This window comes from Nipponia nippon, unplaced genomic scaffold (assembly GCF_047370975.1).
Source record: "Nipponia nippon isolate SJK-2023a ecotype South Korea unplaced genomic scaffold, ASM4737097v1 scaffold_3, whole genome shotgun sequence".
Classification (NCBI taxonomy): Eukaryota; Metazoa; Chordata; class Aves; order Pelecaniformes; family Threskiornithidae; genus Nipponia; species Nipponia nippon.
Genome location: NW_028262347.1, coordinates 107,482,501 through 107,498,107, shown reverse-complemented (window position 1 = coordinate 107,498,107; position 15,607 = coordinate 107,482,501). Strand labels below are relative to the sequence as shown.

Sequence of the window (15,607 nt, the reverse complement as noted above, 5' to 3'; positions counted from 1 at the left end):
TATTATGCTTATCAATGACTTAATTTAGAAGAGAAAACAGAAGTCTGTTAAAACCACACAAGTGATGAAAAACATCATATTTCTCCACATAGTGCCAATTCCTTAATTTTGTCCCTTCACAGAATTTTTGTTAATCTTCTTAAAGAATTTAAGGATATACAAGTTTTGATGTGTATTCATTTTTTTCCACTCAAAGTTATGGTAATAATAGTGGCCACCTGAATAAAGCAACTTAAAACCATTCCACACAGGCATAGTTCTTACTGCACAATGGGTAAGTTATGAACACTTCCAAAGACACCATAAAAAAAAAAATCAGACACAATATTTCTTGAACAGTATTTCAGCTTTAATGGAGTCAGAACTGGAACACATCAGAACAATTCTATACAGCTATATACAGACTTCGGAGCATGGCTAAGTATCTATTACTTCCTATATACAATCAGCTGAAATAACACAATGGAATTATGTCCTAACTAGAACTATGTCCTAAATACAAACATGCTTTTGCAAGATTATTTAGCTGTTTTTGATCGTAGCCGTCGCTTGATGATTAGATGATCACTTTCCTTCTCTTTTTGTTCTATAAAGATCTGAAAAAGATGATATTTCAAGAATTACTCAGCATTTTTTCCAGAGACAAATGACATGCACTCCTAGACCCATGTAACCAAGAGCGTGTTTTTTCCCAGAAGCTGTTTTCAGAATGAAATTTGCCTATTATCTTTTAGTCAGAGGTCTCCAGGATATAGAGACCATTTTAGTGCATCATAATAAGCAATAAATACTGGGAACATACAAAATTCCATTTTTGCTGAAACAAATACCAAAGTCCAAAGAAAAATGTGATCTGAAAGCAGCTCTCACTTCTAATCTCTAATACTCATTTTGTGAAACAGGAAGTGTTTTTAGTTTAAATTCCTTTAGCTTTCTCTGATCTTCACAGGGTTCAGTCTTTCACTTTTCCTTTCACTTCCAAGCCTCTTAGCTTCTTTTGCTCTGCATTTCTGGCATTTTTTTCATCCTCCTATGGACAGCATTTTGGTTTCTGCCGCATCTATTTGTACAATTTACAGAAAATTCAATAGGATATCTAAATATGGGCAAACACCATAGCGAAGGGAAGAAAGGACTGAACAGAATGAAGAGATGTACTTCCAACAGAGCAAGAGTATGCTCAGCACTATAGCTACTATGAAAACCATAAAGTTGGATTTCAGGAACAATACATTAAGTCCTGGCCTATGAGACTCTATAGGCTGGCTTAGACAAGGCAACACACTTTAAGCACAGCCAGAAGGCTATCTGAACTGTGCTTTGGAAAAGCATGGATGTATCCACATCCTAAAGTAACCCAAATATCAGCTGGGCATAAATGGAATTGGAAATTACCTTAGGTGCTCACTTGCCCTGCAAAGTTAATTGCACATGCAAGACCTTTATCTTTAGCATTTCAATCATACTATTCCAAATCTATGGATCCCTTAATGGTCTCTATTTCTATTCTCCCTTTACGCTACACTTAAATGAACACCAACTACTGGAAAAACAAATTAAGACTTAATTGCTGTAGTAGAGGAAAAAGTAATCCTCCACATACCACAGCTAAGATATTTATGGATCCAAATTTAAAGGTATCTCCATGATTGCTGGATCACCTATATGGTAAGTCAGCAGTCAAACACAGAGAAGAAGTGAGAAAACAGAGAAAATTAAGTAAAACAGCAGGAAGAAAAGACCAAAAGGAATGCTTAGGTAGAATCAAAAAATAAATCACTACTTCAAACCTCTTCTGCTATTTGATCAGACCTTCAGGTTTGTTCTGTCCCCCTAATAGCTTATTTTAAGCCAAGATTACAGAAATACATTACAGTGGACAGAACAGTAACCTGTAATCACTTACTGAAGAAGCAGGGATATCTAGAGGGCAAGAAATGTCAGTTGAATACAGCTTTCTCTTAGCTCGTTTTGGCTTGAGCTCGTTTTCTTTGACACCTTCTGGTTGTGCAGACTTGGGAGAGGTTATTGTTGCCATCAGCTTCTTTGCTAGAAGAAAAATTTTATTGTACATCAATGTCTTACTGGTTTTGAGCGCCTCAAAATAAATGAATGATAATGCTTATTATGAGCTAGAAGGAAAGAAGAAATACCAAACAACACTAAGTTATGCAAAAGAGGAAAAAAAAAAATACAGGACATGGTAATAAAGGTTACAAACTAGAATTCATCTGCTCAAATTAAGTATTTTCAGGGTGAAGTTTTGAGTAGTCTGGATTTGGCTTCCATTGAAAATGATATGTTGTTCTCATGGAACAAATCTGACAAACCTGGAAAATTTTTAAAATTCCACTGCAGATAAGTAAGATGTACTCTGCAGCAAGTCAAGTTTTCAAGATGGTACAGAGATCTTAAATTTAACTGTCCACGTTGAATAATGACTGACCTTGTTTTAATCAACCAAATTATAGTGTCTTTTAGAATTTAACGCTGGCGATTCCTTGAAGCCTCTGTTAATTTTAATCTTTTTTTAAACAAACACAGCAACTCAAAGAACATGTCTTACTGTAGGAAAGAATGAAAATGTGTTCTTCAATAGAAAGTCCTAGCAGTTAATCTTCCCAAGGCTATGCTTAAACTTAACGAAATCCATTAATGGCTTCATAGTCAGTTTTTTTGAAGTCTTCCAAATATTTTCATGAGACACCAGCTTTAGGATTCTGTAGAACTAATCTTCCCCTCCCACATACACACATTAAAAAAATCATTAATACAATTTCCACAGAAATAGAGTCGGGTTGCTGGGGGGGGGGGGCGGGGGGTGAGGGGGAAGAGGGATTGCTTATAGAACAAGGTAAGGTTTGAAGTTTGGATTAAGCTCTTGATTTTTTTTTTTTTTTAGAGCAGTAGGGCAAGTTTCTGAAATGCCTTTAACTATTTTACTGTAAGCAAGAATAAAGTAACTCAGACATTTTGAGCTTAGCAGTTATCATTGTTTTTATCATAAATTTATATGTACATATTCCACACTGCATCCTTTCATTCCACCTGGTTTACCTTTCACACTTAACCTAAACTTTAGAACCATGTGGTCCTTGCAATCAAGACAACCTTTTCTACTCTGCAAGATTCGATATAGCAGGCCCCAGTTCAGACTCCATTATTTCATAAACAAAAAGAACAACTTAATGCAGTGAACATGTCCTTTAACAACATATACATTAATAGATTACAGAAAAAACAGCCATTCTACAATGCCCAGAGAACATGGAATAAGCCTTATTTATTCTGTACAAACCTTTAGAGTGAATAATAGTAGGAGAATTTTGGAAAAAATCTCCAATTTTTTGTAGTGTTCCATCTTTCTTTTTAGCGGACCTTTTACTTGAAGTAGATTCTTGCTTTCTTAAGGGGTATTCTTTTCTGAATGACTGTGTAGTAGACATCTGTACAGAAATACAAGATCATTGTTTAAGTTGAAAATTGACTTCTCTTCAAGTTTAATTCTATTTTATTCGGCTTCAATGTTATTTTCAAGCTGACATTTTGAGCTTTACTACTGACAACTCTGTTCATTATACTAACAATACTACCCCAGCAAGCAATGTAGACAATCTCTTTTTATACCCAGAAGAAAAAAAAAAATTGTCAAATACATTTAAGGGCAAGAGTAACATAGGAAACAGTTTCTTTAAAAAAAAAAAAGTAGATTAAAAGTTGTAGAGTGTTTCATTAGAAAAGCTGTTCTAGTTATAAATAAAACAGGAGGAAACTGATGGGGAAAATAAATCTACTACCCACCCTCTGAACCTGCCCACGTTACTACTAAGGCCTCAAATAATCTTTTTAATTGTCATGCATACAGAAGACATGAACCTCAGTTTTACTTCAAAGGCATTGCCTATAACATCACATGTACTAATAGTATGTTCAAACTAGTCTTCATAACTATTCAATATACAACATCCTTCCCTTTGAATCATTGTACACTGCAGCTAGTACACATTCTTGGCAAATACAGACTTACTCTCTTTGGTTAGCTTATAGAGTTTAGTAGGAAGACAACATAAGTGTTTATCTATGTACTTGAATGGGATTCTTAAGGATAAGATACTGCTGCATAAGAATGTTTGCTCCTTTCACAAGTCCACCTTTACAGAAAAGGCCAAAATAATAACTTCAAAAATAGAACAAAACCAAACCATTTTCTTGTTGCTTGTAGAAGGTGAATCAGTCATAGCAGGTTTTGCATTTTTCTTGTTCTCACTTTTCACAAAATCCTAAGAAAATAAATATGACAAATTTTAACTAGGATTCTTCTGGAAAGGACAACAATTATTTATATTGCAGAAGCAGCCACTGTTTAAATGCTATGACTAACAGCAGGGAGGCATTGGCTAATACTGAATAGAGGTAACTATTCAAATGTGAATTAAACACTAAACAAATTTGTGGAAGGGAACTAGAAATACCTGTACTCAAACCATTGTGACATTTGCTATTTTCTTCCCTCCATTATTTCTTATACTTTTGGCTTTAAGACATTTGACAAGTGAACACATAAATTGAAATTAACTCAATAAATCTCAATGTAAATTCAGATTTATGGTGACAACTATAAAAACAGGTTAGTAGCATAGTACCATTGTTAAGCTGTCATTAAAAGACATCTTCTATATTGTGAAGTGGTGCCAAGAGATTTCAGATAACTGATAGCCATACTAACTAATAAGTGTCAGAAAGAAGGGAAAGAGGATTTTGTTCTTTGTTTAATCAGAAGGGAGTCTCTGCAAAAGATTTGGTTTTGTTTGTTTCTAAAAAAACAAGGGGGTTTTGTTTTATTTTTTAAAACTTTGAGATGAGCAGTACGTGGTTATTTTAGCACCACAGGTTTCCCTTCAGTCCTTAGTTTTAGTGCTGACAATGTGCTTTTCAGTTTTAGGAAATTTAAGAAAGAAATTGTGTCTTCAGTAGACTTCTGACAGCTAAAGTTACCGAGTCATTTTATAATCTATTTCTGTTTGGCATATGTAACATGAAAATAACATTTAAGAGTAACGTTCAGGTGAATAAGAGAGCAACAAGATACTTTTAAATTTAGTTCCATGGTTCCATGTTATTGAAAAGTTACTTAGCTAAATGTTATCCCATAAGGGTCTGAACATGGACTACTACATTATGAAAGGATTTAAATGGATTCATAAAACAGTCTTCTCTAAAAACATGGATAACTACATTAGATGAAATATATTCATCTCTAGATAAGGTTCAGTACTTTTCAGTACCTTCAGAAGGGCGGTTATTTTTACACCTACTCTTCCAGCAGCCTGAGAGAATACTACTCTCGAAGAAAATTGGTTGAAGACACAGGAAGGTTAAATCAACTCGGGACATTATTCCAGAATGAAGTGTTGAATTCCAGATGAATTAATTTACACAGCTTTTAACAGTTACTTTTGCAATCCAGGTTTAACAAAACGAGTTTGTTGAAGCACTTGAACACTAATCACTGAAGTGATTATTTCCCTTATTTTACTAAAAGATTAAAAAAAAAATATATCACTTGGGAATGCTTGAATGAGAAATGCTAGAAAAGCATCTGATATTTCACTCTCCAGCAGAGACAAGCTCACTTGCGGAAAGAGATCACTTACCACCTAGCCAAATCATCTACAGGTCATCTCCCTCATACTCACCTGTCAGCTTCAAAAGTCCTTAGAAGTACAGAGATTCATAAGACCCCCAAGTAGGATCACAAGTATGTAAGTACCACCACAATGTGGTCTTAGGGTTTCATAGCCTTTGTAAGTGTCTTAGAGATAGCTGTGTTGGTGCTAATGCTGATAAAATGCAGAGGAAAGGAACAGGCAGTCCAGGTAGGTGCAGTGAAGTTTTTACCACCTTGAACTGCTGTGGAGCCTTAGTCTCACGTGTAAACACCACAGCACATTAAGAAGGCTGGAGGATATAACCTAGCACAACTGAAGGAATTAAAGAGGAATTAAGGTCTACAGAAAACAGGGAGGTTCAGGTGCTGGTGCAATTAGTTTTGTATAGTCCCTCTAAGTACAAAAAGATCAAAGAAAACAGGCTGGAGAAATAAAGTCAAAGGAAGTGGTCTTGAAACTCTGAAATGCATTGATTAAGCCCAGGGGCTTAACTTGTAATTGCCTATTAGAAGATATTATAATTGATACCAATGATTGCCTAAATCAAAAGAAGCAATTCTATAGAACTGGTCTGTAATCCCACAGATCAGAGCTGGAGACAGGAGCAAATGGTACCAGCAGGGAGAGAGAAATGTAAAAGGTAAAGAGAAAGTGCAAATCAGGGACAAGGGGTCAGAGTCTGAATAAACTAAAGTCTATGACCTTATTCAACACAGGCCAGAGATCTATCACTTGGCGGGGGTGGGGTGAGGGTGGTGGTTTTTAAATATACCCTAGGATCCTTAGGATCCCAGTGAGAATCAGAAGATAAAGATAAGATTTTAACAAATGATCAGAGTAATACATTGAAAAACCGCACAACGTATTTTGTTGGTTGGTCTAGGTCATACCTCATCCATCTCTTCACTCTTCCTTTTCTTTCTTGGCTTGAGCATTTTAACTGTAACTGGTAAGGTGCTGCCTTGGTGCTTCACCTCCATCTTATTGGGTTGCAGAGGTGTGAACTGGATTTCCATCTCTGGTTTTGGGAACCGACTAGTTTTTCCATTTTCCATGGACACTTCAGAAGAGTCAAGGACAATTTCTGAATGGTCCTGCAAGCATATAGAAATTTTAAGAAAACAAGTTTTAAAATAATTATGAGTTAAAAAACTATAATATATGTTCCTCTCCAGTGGATTGCAAAGTAAGCATTCCGTTTTCCAGCTGTTAGCTTTTGGAACATTTATAATAGAAGTGAAGAAATCTACTTCAGCTATAGCAGAGTTTAACTCTTATTTGCTAAAACTTTTTTGTTAAATTTTAAAAAGTTAACATTTCTATCTGTGATCACAGAACTTAAAGTTTTCCTTGGTGAATGCAGCCTGATACTTTGTTTCCAAGTAATTTTCTTCAAGTGCAGAGACAGCTAGTCACAGTTTTCACAGCTAGCAGTAGTAGAATTGACATGATTTTCTTCATCTTAACTCTGCTGCTCCTTAGGAACTAGGCAGTAACAGGAGCTTTTGAGAGGAAAGTATAATCTTTCTCTAGCTTACCTTTATGGAACTTTCCCTTCCTCTTCTACACTAGAGAAGTTAATTGTGTAAGTAACAAGGTCCAGCTGGCAAGCTACAAGTCAAATTCAACCTATGAGAAACTTCTACATCACTATCTGCTCTCTGGAGGAAGAGCAGGCATTCAGGCAGCACCACTGCCTGCAAGCTGAAGACCTTGTCTTGTACCTGCTTACAGCCAAGCCACAAGAGCTGCACCGTGCGGGTGGGATGGAAATTGTCAGTTTGCACAACATTTCTTCCCCAGCAGCACTTGCCTTCCACCATCCACCCGACCCTGTTTTTCTCAGCAAAACCAGCAAGAAAGTCAGAGCCATGGTCTCCTCAACTCCTGCATCTCTGTGGCAGCAGTTCAGCTGCTGGCTAGCACACAAAAATGAATTCAGTGGCTGTTTGAATGCAACATGAAGATGGGCTGCTGGGGTTGTTGGTGGTGAGAAACAGCCCATGGCTGCTACTGCTGCTGCTAACAGGGTCCCAAACAGACTAGCTGCTGTTGCTTCTTATGCTGGTTCACCCTGAAGGGTACCTTCGTCCTCTCAAAAAGGAAAATGATCAAAGCTCATGGAAAGCCAAAAGGTAGTCACCTTCTTCAATAGGTTTGCTGGGATTTTGGGTGGGAATACCAGCACCACTGCATTCCCAAGAATGGAGTCAGCTAATAAAAACTTTTTTCTTTATAACTGCTACTTCATGAAAGAGTTAGTAATCAAAAAGTTACATAGGAATGGTTAGTATCATTAGCTAACAAAGCTACACGCAGGAATCCTGCAGAGGAAGAAAGCAAATCCCATTTGCCCTGGTATTGCTCATCCATTTAAAAGAGTTTACATATTTTTTTTCAGGTGACTTATCTAATAATCAGCCACTTCATAATCATTGGTGAGAGATAAGTTTTCAAGAGCACACAGTTGAAATCAGATATAATTATTCACATGATTATGTTATACAGCTTTTATTTCTACCAAAAGCCACTAAATCAGGTGATCTGATCACCAAGAAAGGGATTTGCAGAATAAAACTTTAGAATTCTTCAGGCAATGGGACACATTTTCTTCCCTATTCTGAATTTAGCAAAATCCATAAAACTGCATATAATTTTCAAATTGAAAGTTTTATACCAACCTCACTTAATGAAGAGGCACTGCTAGGACATCGAGATAATGAATAATTCTCTTTAACTTCATCATATCTCACTGGAATACTTTGTCCAGCTATAAGATTAATCTTGCTTTGTTTTTCCATAAACTGTAAATATTTAGAATGAATAAAGATTATGCTAGATTGTAAACCTCGAAATATTTTGAGTTTTCTAAAGTTACAATATAAAAGCTCAAGGCAGACAGCTAATGAACACCCGGGCTGAAAGACAACACAAGTTTAAGTCAGTAACATCTATTCACAATGCGATCGTAAGATGTGCCCTGCTGGGTCTCACCAACAGTCCATCTAGTTCAACATTCTGCCTCCGAGAGTGGCAAAGGGAGATGCTATTTAGGGATAACATGTGTGATCCTGGCCACCTTGTCATCTGTTCCCTCCATACTCTCCCAGCACTCTCAGTTGTTGCATTAGAAGCGTCAGAGGGTACAGCTCTGCCTAATCCTCAGAGTACCCATTTACAAATACATTTATGGATTTCTACTACAAATTTTTCTAATCCCTGCTGACAGTACCCATTTCCACCGCCTCCAGAAGATCACTAGCTGCTTCATATAGGAATATGTTATTTTAACTGTTTTAAAATTATCTCCTATTACTTTCATCAAGTGCTGTCCAGTTCTTGCAGGATTTTAGGAAGAACAGTTCTGCCTTCTGTTTACCCACCACAACCATGATTTTGTAAGCCTCAGCCCCATAACCCTCTGGTGGCCTTAACCTCTCCTAATCAGAGTGCCAGCTTCTTAGCCTCTCCTCACAAGGCAGGAGACACATCACCCAAATCACCTTAGTTTTTCTTCTTTATCTCCACTATGTCTTTCCTGAGAATTATTTGATTTCCCCCCAAAAAAAAAACTTTACCCCATTCACTTCAACACCACCATAACAGTTTCTCATGTGATAATCCTGTTAGCAGCCTCTCTTCATTCATAACATCAAGTATTGTTGTTACTGTCTTGAGGTAAATACTTCAGCACCAACTGTTCACAACAGTTCTTCTCTATAACTGATTTTATAGCAAAAATAACTAATTTTACGGTGCTCTCTTAGCTGCTGTTACTAAGCTGTATGAAGCAGTAACCCTTCTGAGAGCTATTCTGTCCTCCCTCATACATCACAAGCTTTATCTATATGGCACTAGCTGAAGTGAAGAAGCAGTAAGAAACTAGCCAGTCTTATTTCTCAGTAGACAGCAAAGAGATGAAGAAATGCATTTGGGCATTCAGTCTAGTTCTGCAACAAGAGGAGAATCACATCTTCTAGTGGCCAGGGAAGGGACTGCTAGGAAACCCGTATTCAGCCCTGTTCATTATTAATTAGCAACAGAGCCATATAGCATTAATTCAGTTTAGCAGGAGAACTACCTCATTAAATACTATTCAGGTAGCACACAAGGGTTCAGTCAGAATCAGGAGTCTTAGTACAGTCGCAAGCCTTTTAATTTTTGTTCAGGAAATATGCAAAGTTGATCTTTTCTTTGTGTAAACTTCAAATACTGTTTTGTTTTGGTTTTAAGTGGGATGCAAGATACTGTTTTGTTCTTGTCACCCCCCCATATGGGCTGGCAGCTCTAATTACAGAATCATCTCTATTGCCACATTACAGGTGATATCATGAAAGTTGTTTGAGCTGAAATCCCCTTTACATTGACATAAGCAAATTGAGATGACAACACAAATATGTCTTCAAATCTCTAGAACCTGGATTAGTTAACTAGCTTTTCCTTCAGATATATAAGTTCTATAATGTAGAGAGAGGTGGTATTCTATTAACTAAAGTACTATTTTTCTGAGAGCAAGCATGAAAGAGGGAGAGAAAAAGTACGAACAAGAATTCAGAATTGAAGATATAGCTAAAGTATGAAGAACTATGAAAAGTAACTTGAGAGATTCCCAATGTTGCTGAAATATATACTGAGAAAAATAACAAAAGTTATTAACAATATATCATTAGTACATACTTTCTATAAATATAGCAAACATACCTCTTTTTTTACAGACTGATCTATTTTATCTTGTCCTTCTTCAGGTAAAGGTATTTCTGCCAAAGACCGAAGACTTTCATGGTTAACGCGTTGTTTCAATTCCTTTATAAAGTCATCTTTCTCAGCCAGCTGTTTTCTTAGTTCTTCTATATCAGTTTCCTTATCCTAATAAACATAGCAAAAATTGCCACAAATTGCAGGATTAACAAAAGAAATTAACATATACACAAGCATCATTATGATTACTTAGCACAGTGGCATAGTTTTAGAATTGCAGGCTAAAACAGTCAGCTATCCAACAAAAAGCCATTAATTTCATGTATAAGTGGCCACTATTCAAAGTGAAGAAGAGTCATAACACAGCCTGGGAAGACGTACTGCAACTTTTTTTATTTTTTTTACTCTACTTACGTAGAGTTATAAGAAGTTCACCTCCTATTTGTTCATTAAGTCCTTGGTGCTGTGAAAAAGGCAGCACGTGTGATAAGTGTTTCAAATTTCCAGTCTAACTTTGCAATCAAAGGACCAAATAGACTTGAGTGTTTATTTGAACTACTAAGTATTTTGAAACTTCAGTTACTGTTACAAATTCAGTTTCAAAAAAAACAAAGCTTTTTTTAAACTTAGCTGGAAATGGTTTCAATACAACAGTATTTAAGAACAAAAAATAGAACCAAAATGCAAAAAGCAAGCATAGTGTTTTGCAGAATTAATGGATAAAACAAAATTAAAAAAAAAAAAAAATCACACAGGAACAAGAAAGAGAGGGATGACCTTTCCTGAATCCTTTAGTGCGGCCTGTTTCAGTTCTGCTATTTCTTTATCTTTTTGTGTGGTGTTAGAAGCCAAAGTCTTGAGCTGTACTTCCAAAGCTTCTACCAATTTATCTCTTTCTTCACGCCACTTTTGAAGATTGCAGTCCTTTTCCACCAGCTGCGCAGTAAGTCTTTCCTAAATGGGGAAAAAACAGTGTGTAGAAACAGCATTCAATTCTAACCTATCTGAACTGTTCTGATAGTTTGGTTTCACACAGTTAGTACTATTTTATGGCCTTAGTAAACTTGAGAGCCTATGTAGATCTTAAAAAGCCCACATAGAACTAGTTTCACTACAAATATGCAAAAGCAAACCATGCTTCAATTAGAAAATCTGTATCTATATTTATACTTTTTGTGAAGAGAATTTTTGTTAAGAACCACCAGTCCTGTTTGCTCACTTTGTGATTTTACTGCTAACAAGTCTCAAGCAAGCAACTTCACAGACAAAGTGAAAGTAGTACTAAGCTCCTAACATCCTCCTGTACTGATTGCAGGTCCAGAAAGTCATTGCTAACTACTTCTAAATGCACGTATAGTTTTAGATTGTACAGATTCATATAATAATTTCATATCCTTAAGAAATTACAACCTTGATGCAGTCCAGGGAACAGGCCAGGTATCCACCTTGTTATTAACTATCAGCCACTCTATTTTGAAAGTGACGTAGTAGCAAAACCACTAGCATTTTGACCAAGTATTTTTACTCTATATCTGGAAACCAGCTTTTTTGTTCATCAACTTCTGCTTGCCTTTTCCTTCTAAAGCCTCATAAGCTTTTTTTTTTTTTTTAAGAAAAGCCAAGCAACAAATCTTATTTTTCAAAGTATGTTTTCTTAGCTTCATTAAGTAGCAATTCATTTAAGTGTAGGTTACTTATTGGTGTTCTACATACAAGATGAAGTCTGAAGAATTCTTAGCGAGATGGTGGTAGTGATAGGATAGAAAGGAACAGACACGTTAACTTCCATTACATACTAAACTTTTTCACTTTATGACCTTCCTATTCTTCCCTTTTCATATTGAGAAGATCTCATCTAGGCTTTGGCATGTAATAAAGTGAGGGGACTTTGATAAAGGCCAGCTACCCTCAAGTGCCCACCCTGTGATCACTTGACATGAGATTTGCTCTGTACTAGAGTTACACTAGAGGACTCTGCTGGGACCTCCAGTCACTTACAATTTCTGCCTGCTGCTCTACATGACGTTCTCTGTCCTCTGCAGATTTTCTCATTTCTCTGTTGCGATGGCTCTCAGCTTCTTTTACTTGACTTATGAGTACCATTTTTTCCTCCATCCATTTCTTTCTATCAGTTTGATACTTTGCCTCATTTTCCTATTTTAATGAAACCAGAAATAAAACCATAGGTAGAGATTAAGCAAAAACCAAAGAAGTCTTAAAGTCCAGATTACCATTAAATGAATTAGTTTCAAAAAGATAATAGAAATACTAGCACAGTTTTACTCCAGCATATTCCCAAGCACAAGTATTACATTCTCATTTATTCTTCTCCATTGAAAAAAATTAACAATTTTCAGCACTTCTTATTCAGACTGGCGCATCTTCATGGAACAGAATTTTCTTCTGCTACAAATGCTCTGGGTAAGTCACAAACACTATAAAAGTCACACCAAAAGTAATGGTACAGAGACTCAACTCACAAATTCCCAATCTTTTATGCTGCCTTACAGGACATGTTAGAAAACTTACTTCTACTTCAAGACTGAAAGGCAAATAATGCAGTACAATTTGAACGGTAGGCAGAGATAATGCATACCCAAGAACATCCCTTCAATCCACAGCAACTTTGCCTCCTTTTCCATCACAATCAAACCTCTTGTCAGACATTCTCCCACATAAGACAGAAGGCACCTGAAAAGCTGCTTGGAAAAAAGTCTACTTTCTAATCCAAGGAAAATTAGAGGCAAGTCCTCAGCTGAACAGGAAGGGCTTACAGGTCATACAGCAAGCACAAAATCTTGAAAGAGTTTGATTTAGTTGCCCAAGCAACTGACAGGAAAGAGGTTCGGAACAGATATCAGGAGTTGGATTGATTAATACAACTGTACAAGGGGCCCAACTACAGAAGCACCATGCATGGTAGCATAACATAGGGAAGGGTGCACTCCATTATGGGGCATCAGTGATGCTGTGTATTACAAAGACACGGCATACAGACTTCGCTGCACTGGTGCACTGCAGCACTGCAGCTTTTAGAGGAGGTTTCCTTTACCGCTCTAACAACTCACCATATCATGCCCTAGCTCTTGAAGATAGTGACAGAAAGAAATTTAGACTCCTAAATTAAAGTTATGGCTTTAAAACTAAGTATGAACTACATCACCATATTTTACCTTCAGCTCTTTTTGCAGCTTTATTAATTCCTCATTTTCATTTATGTTTTTCTCCTCGTTTTTGCTCATCTTTTGCTGCCAGTCATTACTGCTCTGGTTATTCAGCTCTCTATATTTCTGCTTCCATGCTTCCAGTTCTAGTCAGTACACAAAATGAGGTTACTTTATGTACAGTTTCAGATGCATATTTAACCACATTCACATCCTTCTACTAAAGTTACTTGGATTTATCAGCTATGACCACAAAGGGACAACAGAAGCCTTTAACTGTTAGCAGTTAGTAATGTACTACATAAAATTAATGCCTAAATAACAGTCCACAAATAAAAACAGAAATTTAAAGCAGCTATCATAATATATCCAAAACAATTCTGCCTCCCTGCTCCCTTTCCCATGGAGAGATTACCCAAAACTAATCTGTTGGTCTCTTCTAATTTGGCTTGAAGCACTTGATCTTGTTCAATCTGAGTCTGTTCTTGTTCTTCTAACGTCATCCGCATATCTTCAATTATTTTCTCCTTTGCACACAGATCTGAAGATTTGAAAATAAATTTACAGATGAGTCCCCTCCTAGTTCCCACCATTCTCTCCCGAAGTGCCTTTGTTACAAGCCATTTCCCCCATTCCCTGAGATTAAAAACTCTACTAGAAAGAAATAGAGCTTCTCTACTGAATGATCCAAATCTAAAGTTCTTAAGTGATTCTCATCAACTTGATTTAGGTGAGTGTTTCAGTATTAACATCAGTCATACTATGGCTTGTATTATATGAGAAACTAATGAGTGTTCAACTGTTAAACGTTTATCAAACCTGCAGAAACTGTTATTGTGCTAGTTCATGTTTCAGTGTTTGATTTTGTTAAAACAGCCAACTAAAATGGCAAATAAATATCAACATTTAATAAGTTAACACTGATACAGCAAATCCACACTTTCTCAGGGGCTTATGTTGCTAATTCTGAGACTGTTTCTTTGCTTTCAAATATACCTGCTAATAATGATTCAATAAAAATTAGTTCCTGACTGTAATATTTTAATGTCCAGGTTGGAGTTTCTCAATATTTTAAAATATAAATATACAAGACTCTCCAAATCTGTTAACAACATGACAACTCATTATGTTACAATTTCACACCAAAAAAAAAAAAAAAAAAAGAAAGAACAATAATGGCTTTTTCTGACCTTTACGTGTTTTCTCGTACTGTTTGGAGATTTCTTCCAGCTTCTCATTATTCAACTGCTCCTAAATATCACATTGAAAGCAAATTAAAGAAAATGTGTTGAAAGAAACAAATATACATGCTAGAAATAAGCAGCTTTTCATTCTGAGCTTTAATAAGTAATGAATAAAGTATTTAAGACAAACAGTCCAAAATAAGTAAGTTTTTCATATAGTCTGAAGGAGCACTCAAGCTGATAAAAAAAAAAAAGCGTTTAGAGGAAGACATTGCCACTAACATATCTAAGTGTCACTAATCAGAATATCTGCAGGTATTAAGTAGGCATTTACTAGGTAGATTACTCTATTTAAAACAATTTGACAATATCCTGCAGTGAGAAGTTGTTTAAACATCTTTCATCCATTAAAACTAATTTCAGCTGGCTACTCTTATTTTTACCCCAATTTCTGTAAGCTTTCCCCTGTTGTTTGGAAAACTTGCCTCATTAATGGATTAGTTAAAAAAATCAAGAGCAAGTAGAATTTTAAAAAATAAAATACCTTTTTAAGTTGCAGGATTGTGCGTTGTTTCATCTCTAATTCTTCACTAAGCTGGTTTTTAATTTTCTGAAGTTCATTAACTTTGTTCCTCAGGGATTTCTCCTCAGATCGCATTGTACATACCTGTAACAACACACAAAGACAGCAAGCAAAGCTAACATTTAGCTGTAAGCCTTTTACAATCTCTGTAAGTTATCTAAATAACTAGTTATGAGTCAAATTTTTGTCAGCATCTTAGCTAAATTTCAGGGGCTGGAAGCGCACTATACTGTACATCCTTCCTAGAGAAGGATTTTCACTATAGAAAAGAGTATTACATTTGGCAGGGGAATCCAAAACAACACCAGG

General features: G+C 36.1%; 1 protein-coding gene across 2 annotated transcripts in view; it reads right to left on the bottom strand.

Annotated features, from left to right (window-relative positions):
• Positions 1 to 327: 327 nt before the first annotated feature.
• The window catches only part of KIF20B (kinesin family member 20B), a 43,100-nt gene continuing 27,820 nt past the window's right edge, over positions 328 to 15,607 (bottom strand). Inside the window, exons 22-34 of one of the 2 annotated variants that reach the window (XM_087765114.1) lie at positions 15,260 to 15,382; positions 14,722 to 14,782; positions 13,947 to 14,072; positions 13,541 to 13,677; positions 12,366 to 12,521; positions 11,145 to 11,321; positions 10,371 to 10,535; positions 8,351 to 8,473; positions 6,560 to 6,763; positions 4,203 to 4,280; positions 3,299 to 3,446; positions 1,907 to 2,049; positions 328 to 596 (exon numbers count right to left, since the gene is read on the bottom strand). In XM_087765114.1, coding sequence (XP_087621240.1) covers positions 519 to 596; positions 1,907 to 2,049; positions 3,299 to 3,446; positions 4,203 to 4,280; positions 6,560 to 6,763; positions 8,351 to 8,473; positions 10,371 to 10,535; positions 11,145 to 11,321; positions 12,366 to 12,521; positions 13,541 to 13,677; positions 13,947 to 14,072; positions 14,722 to 14,782; positions 15,260 to 15,382 — 1,719 coding nt within the window. In that variant the 3' untranslated portion in view covers positions 328 to 518. The remainder of the gene's footprint in view (positions 597 to 1,906; positions 2,050 to 3,298; positions 3,447 to 4,202; positions 4,281 to 6,559; positions 6,764 to 8,350; positions 8,474 to 10,370; positions 10,536 to 11,144; positions 11,322 to 12,365; positions 12,522 to 13,540; positions 13,678 to 13,946; positions 14,073 to 14,721; positions 14,783 to 15,259; positions 15,383 to 15,607) is intronic. The other variant, XM_087765115.1, reaches the window with a different exon arrangement.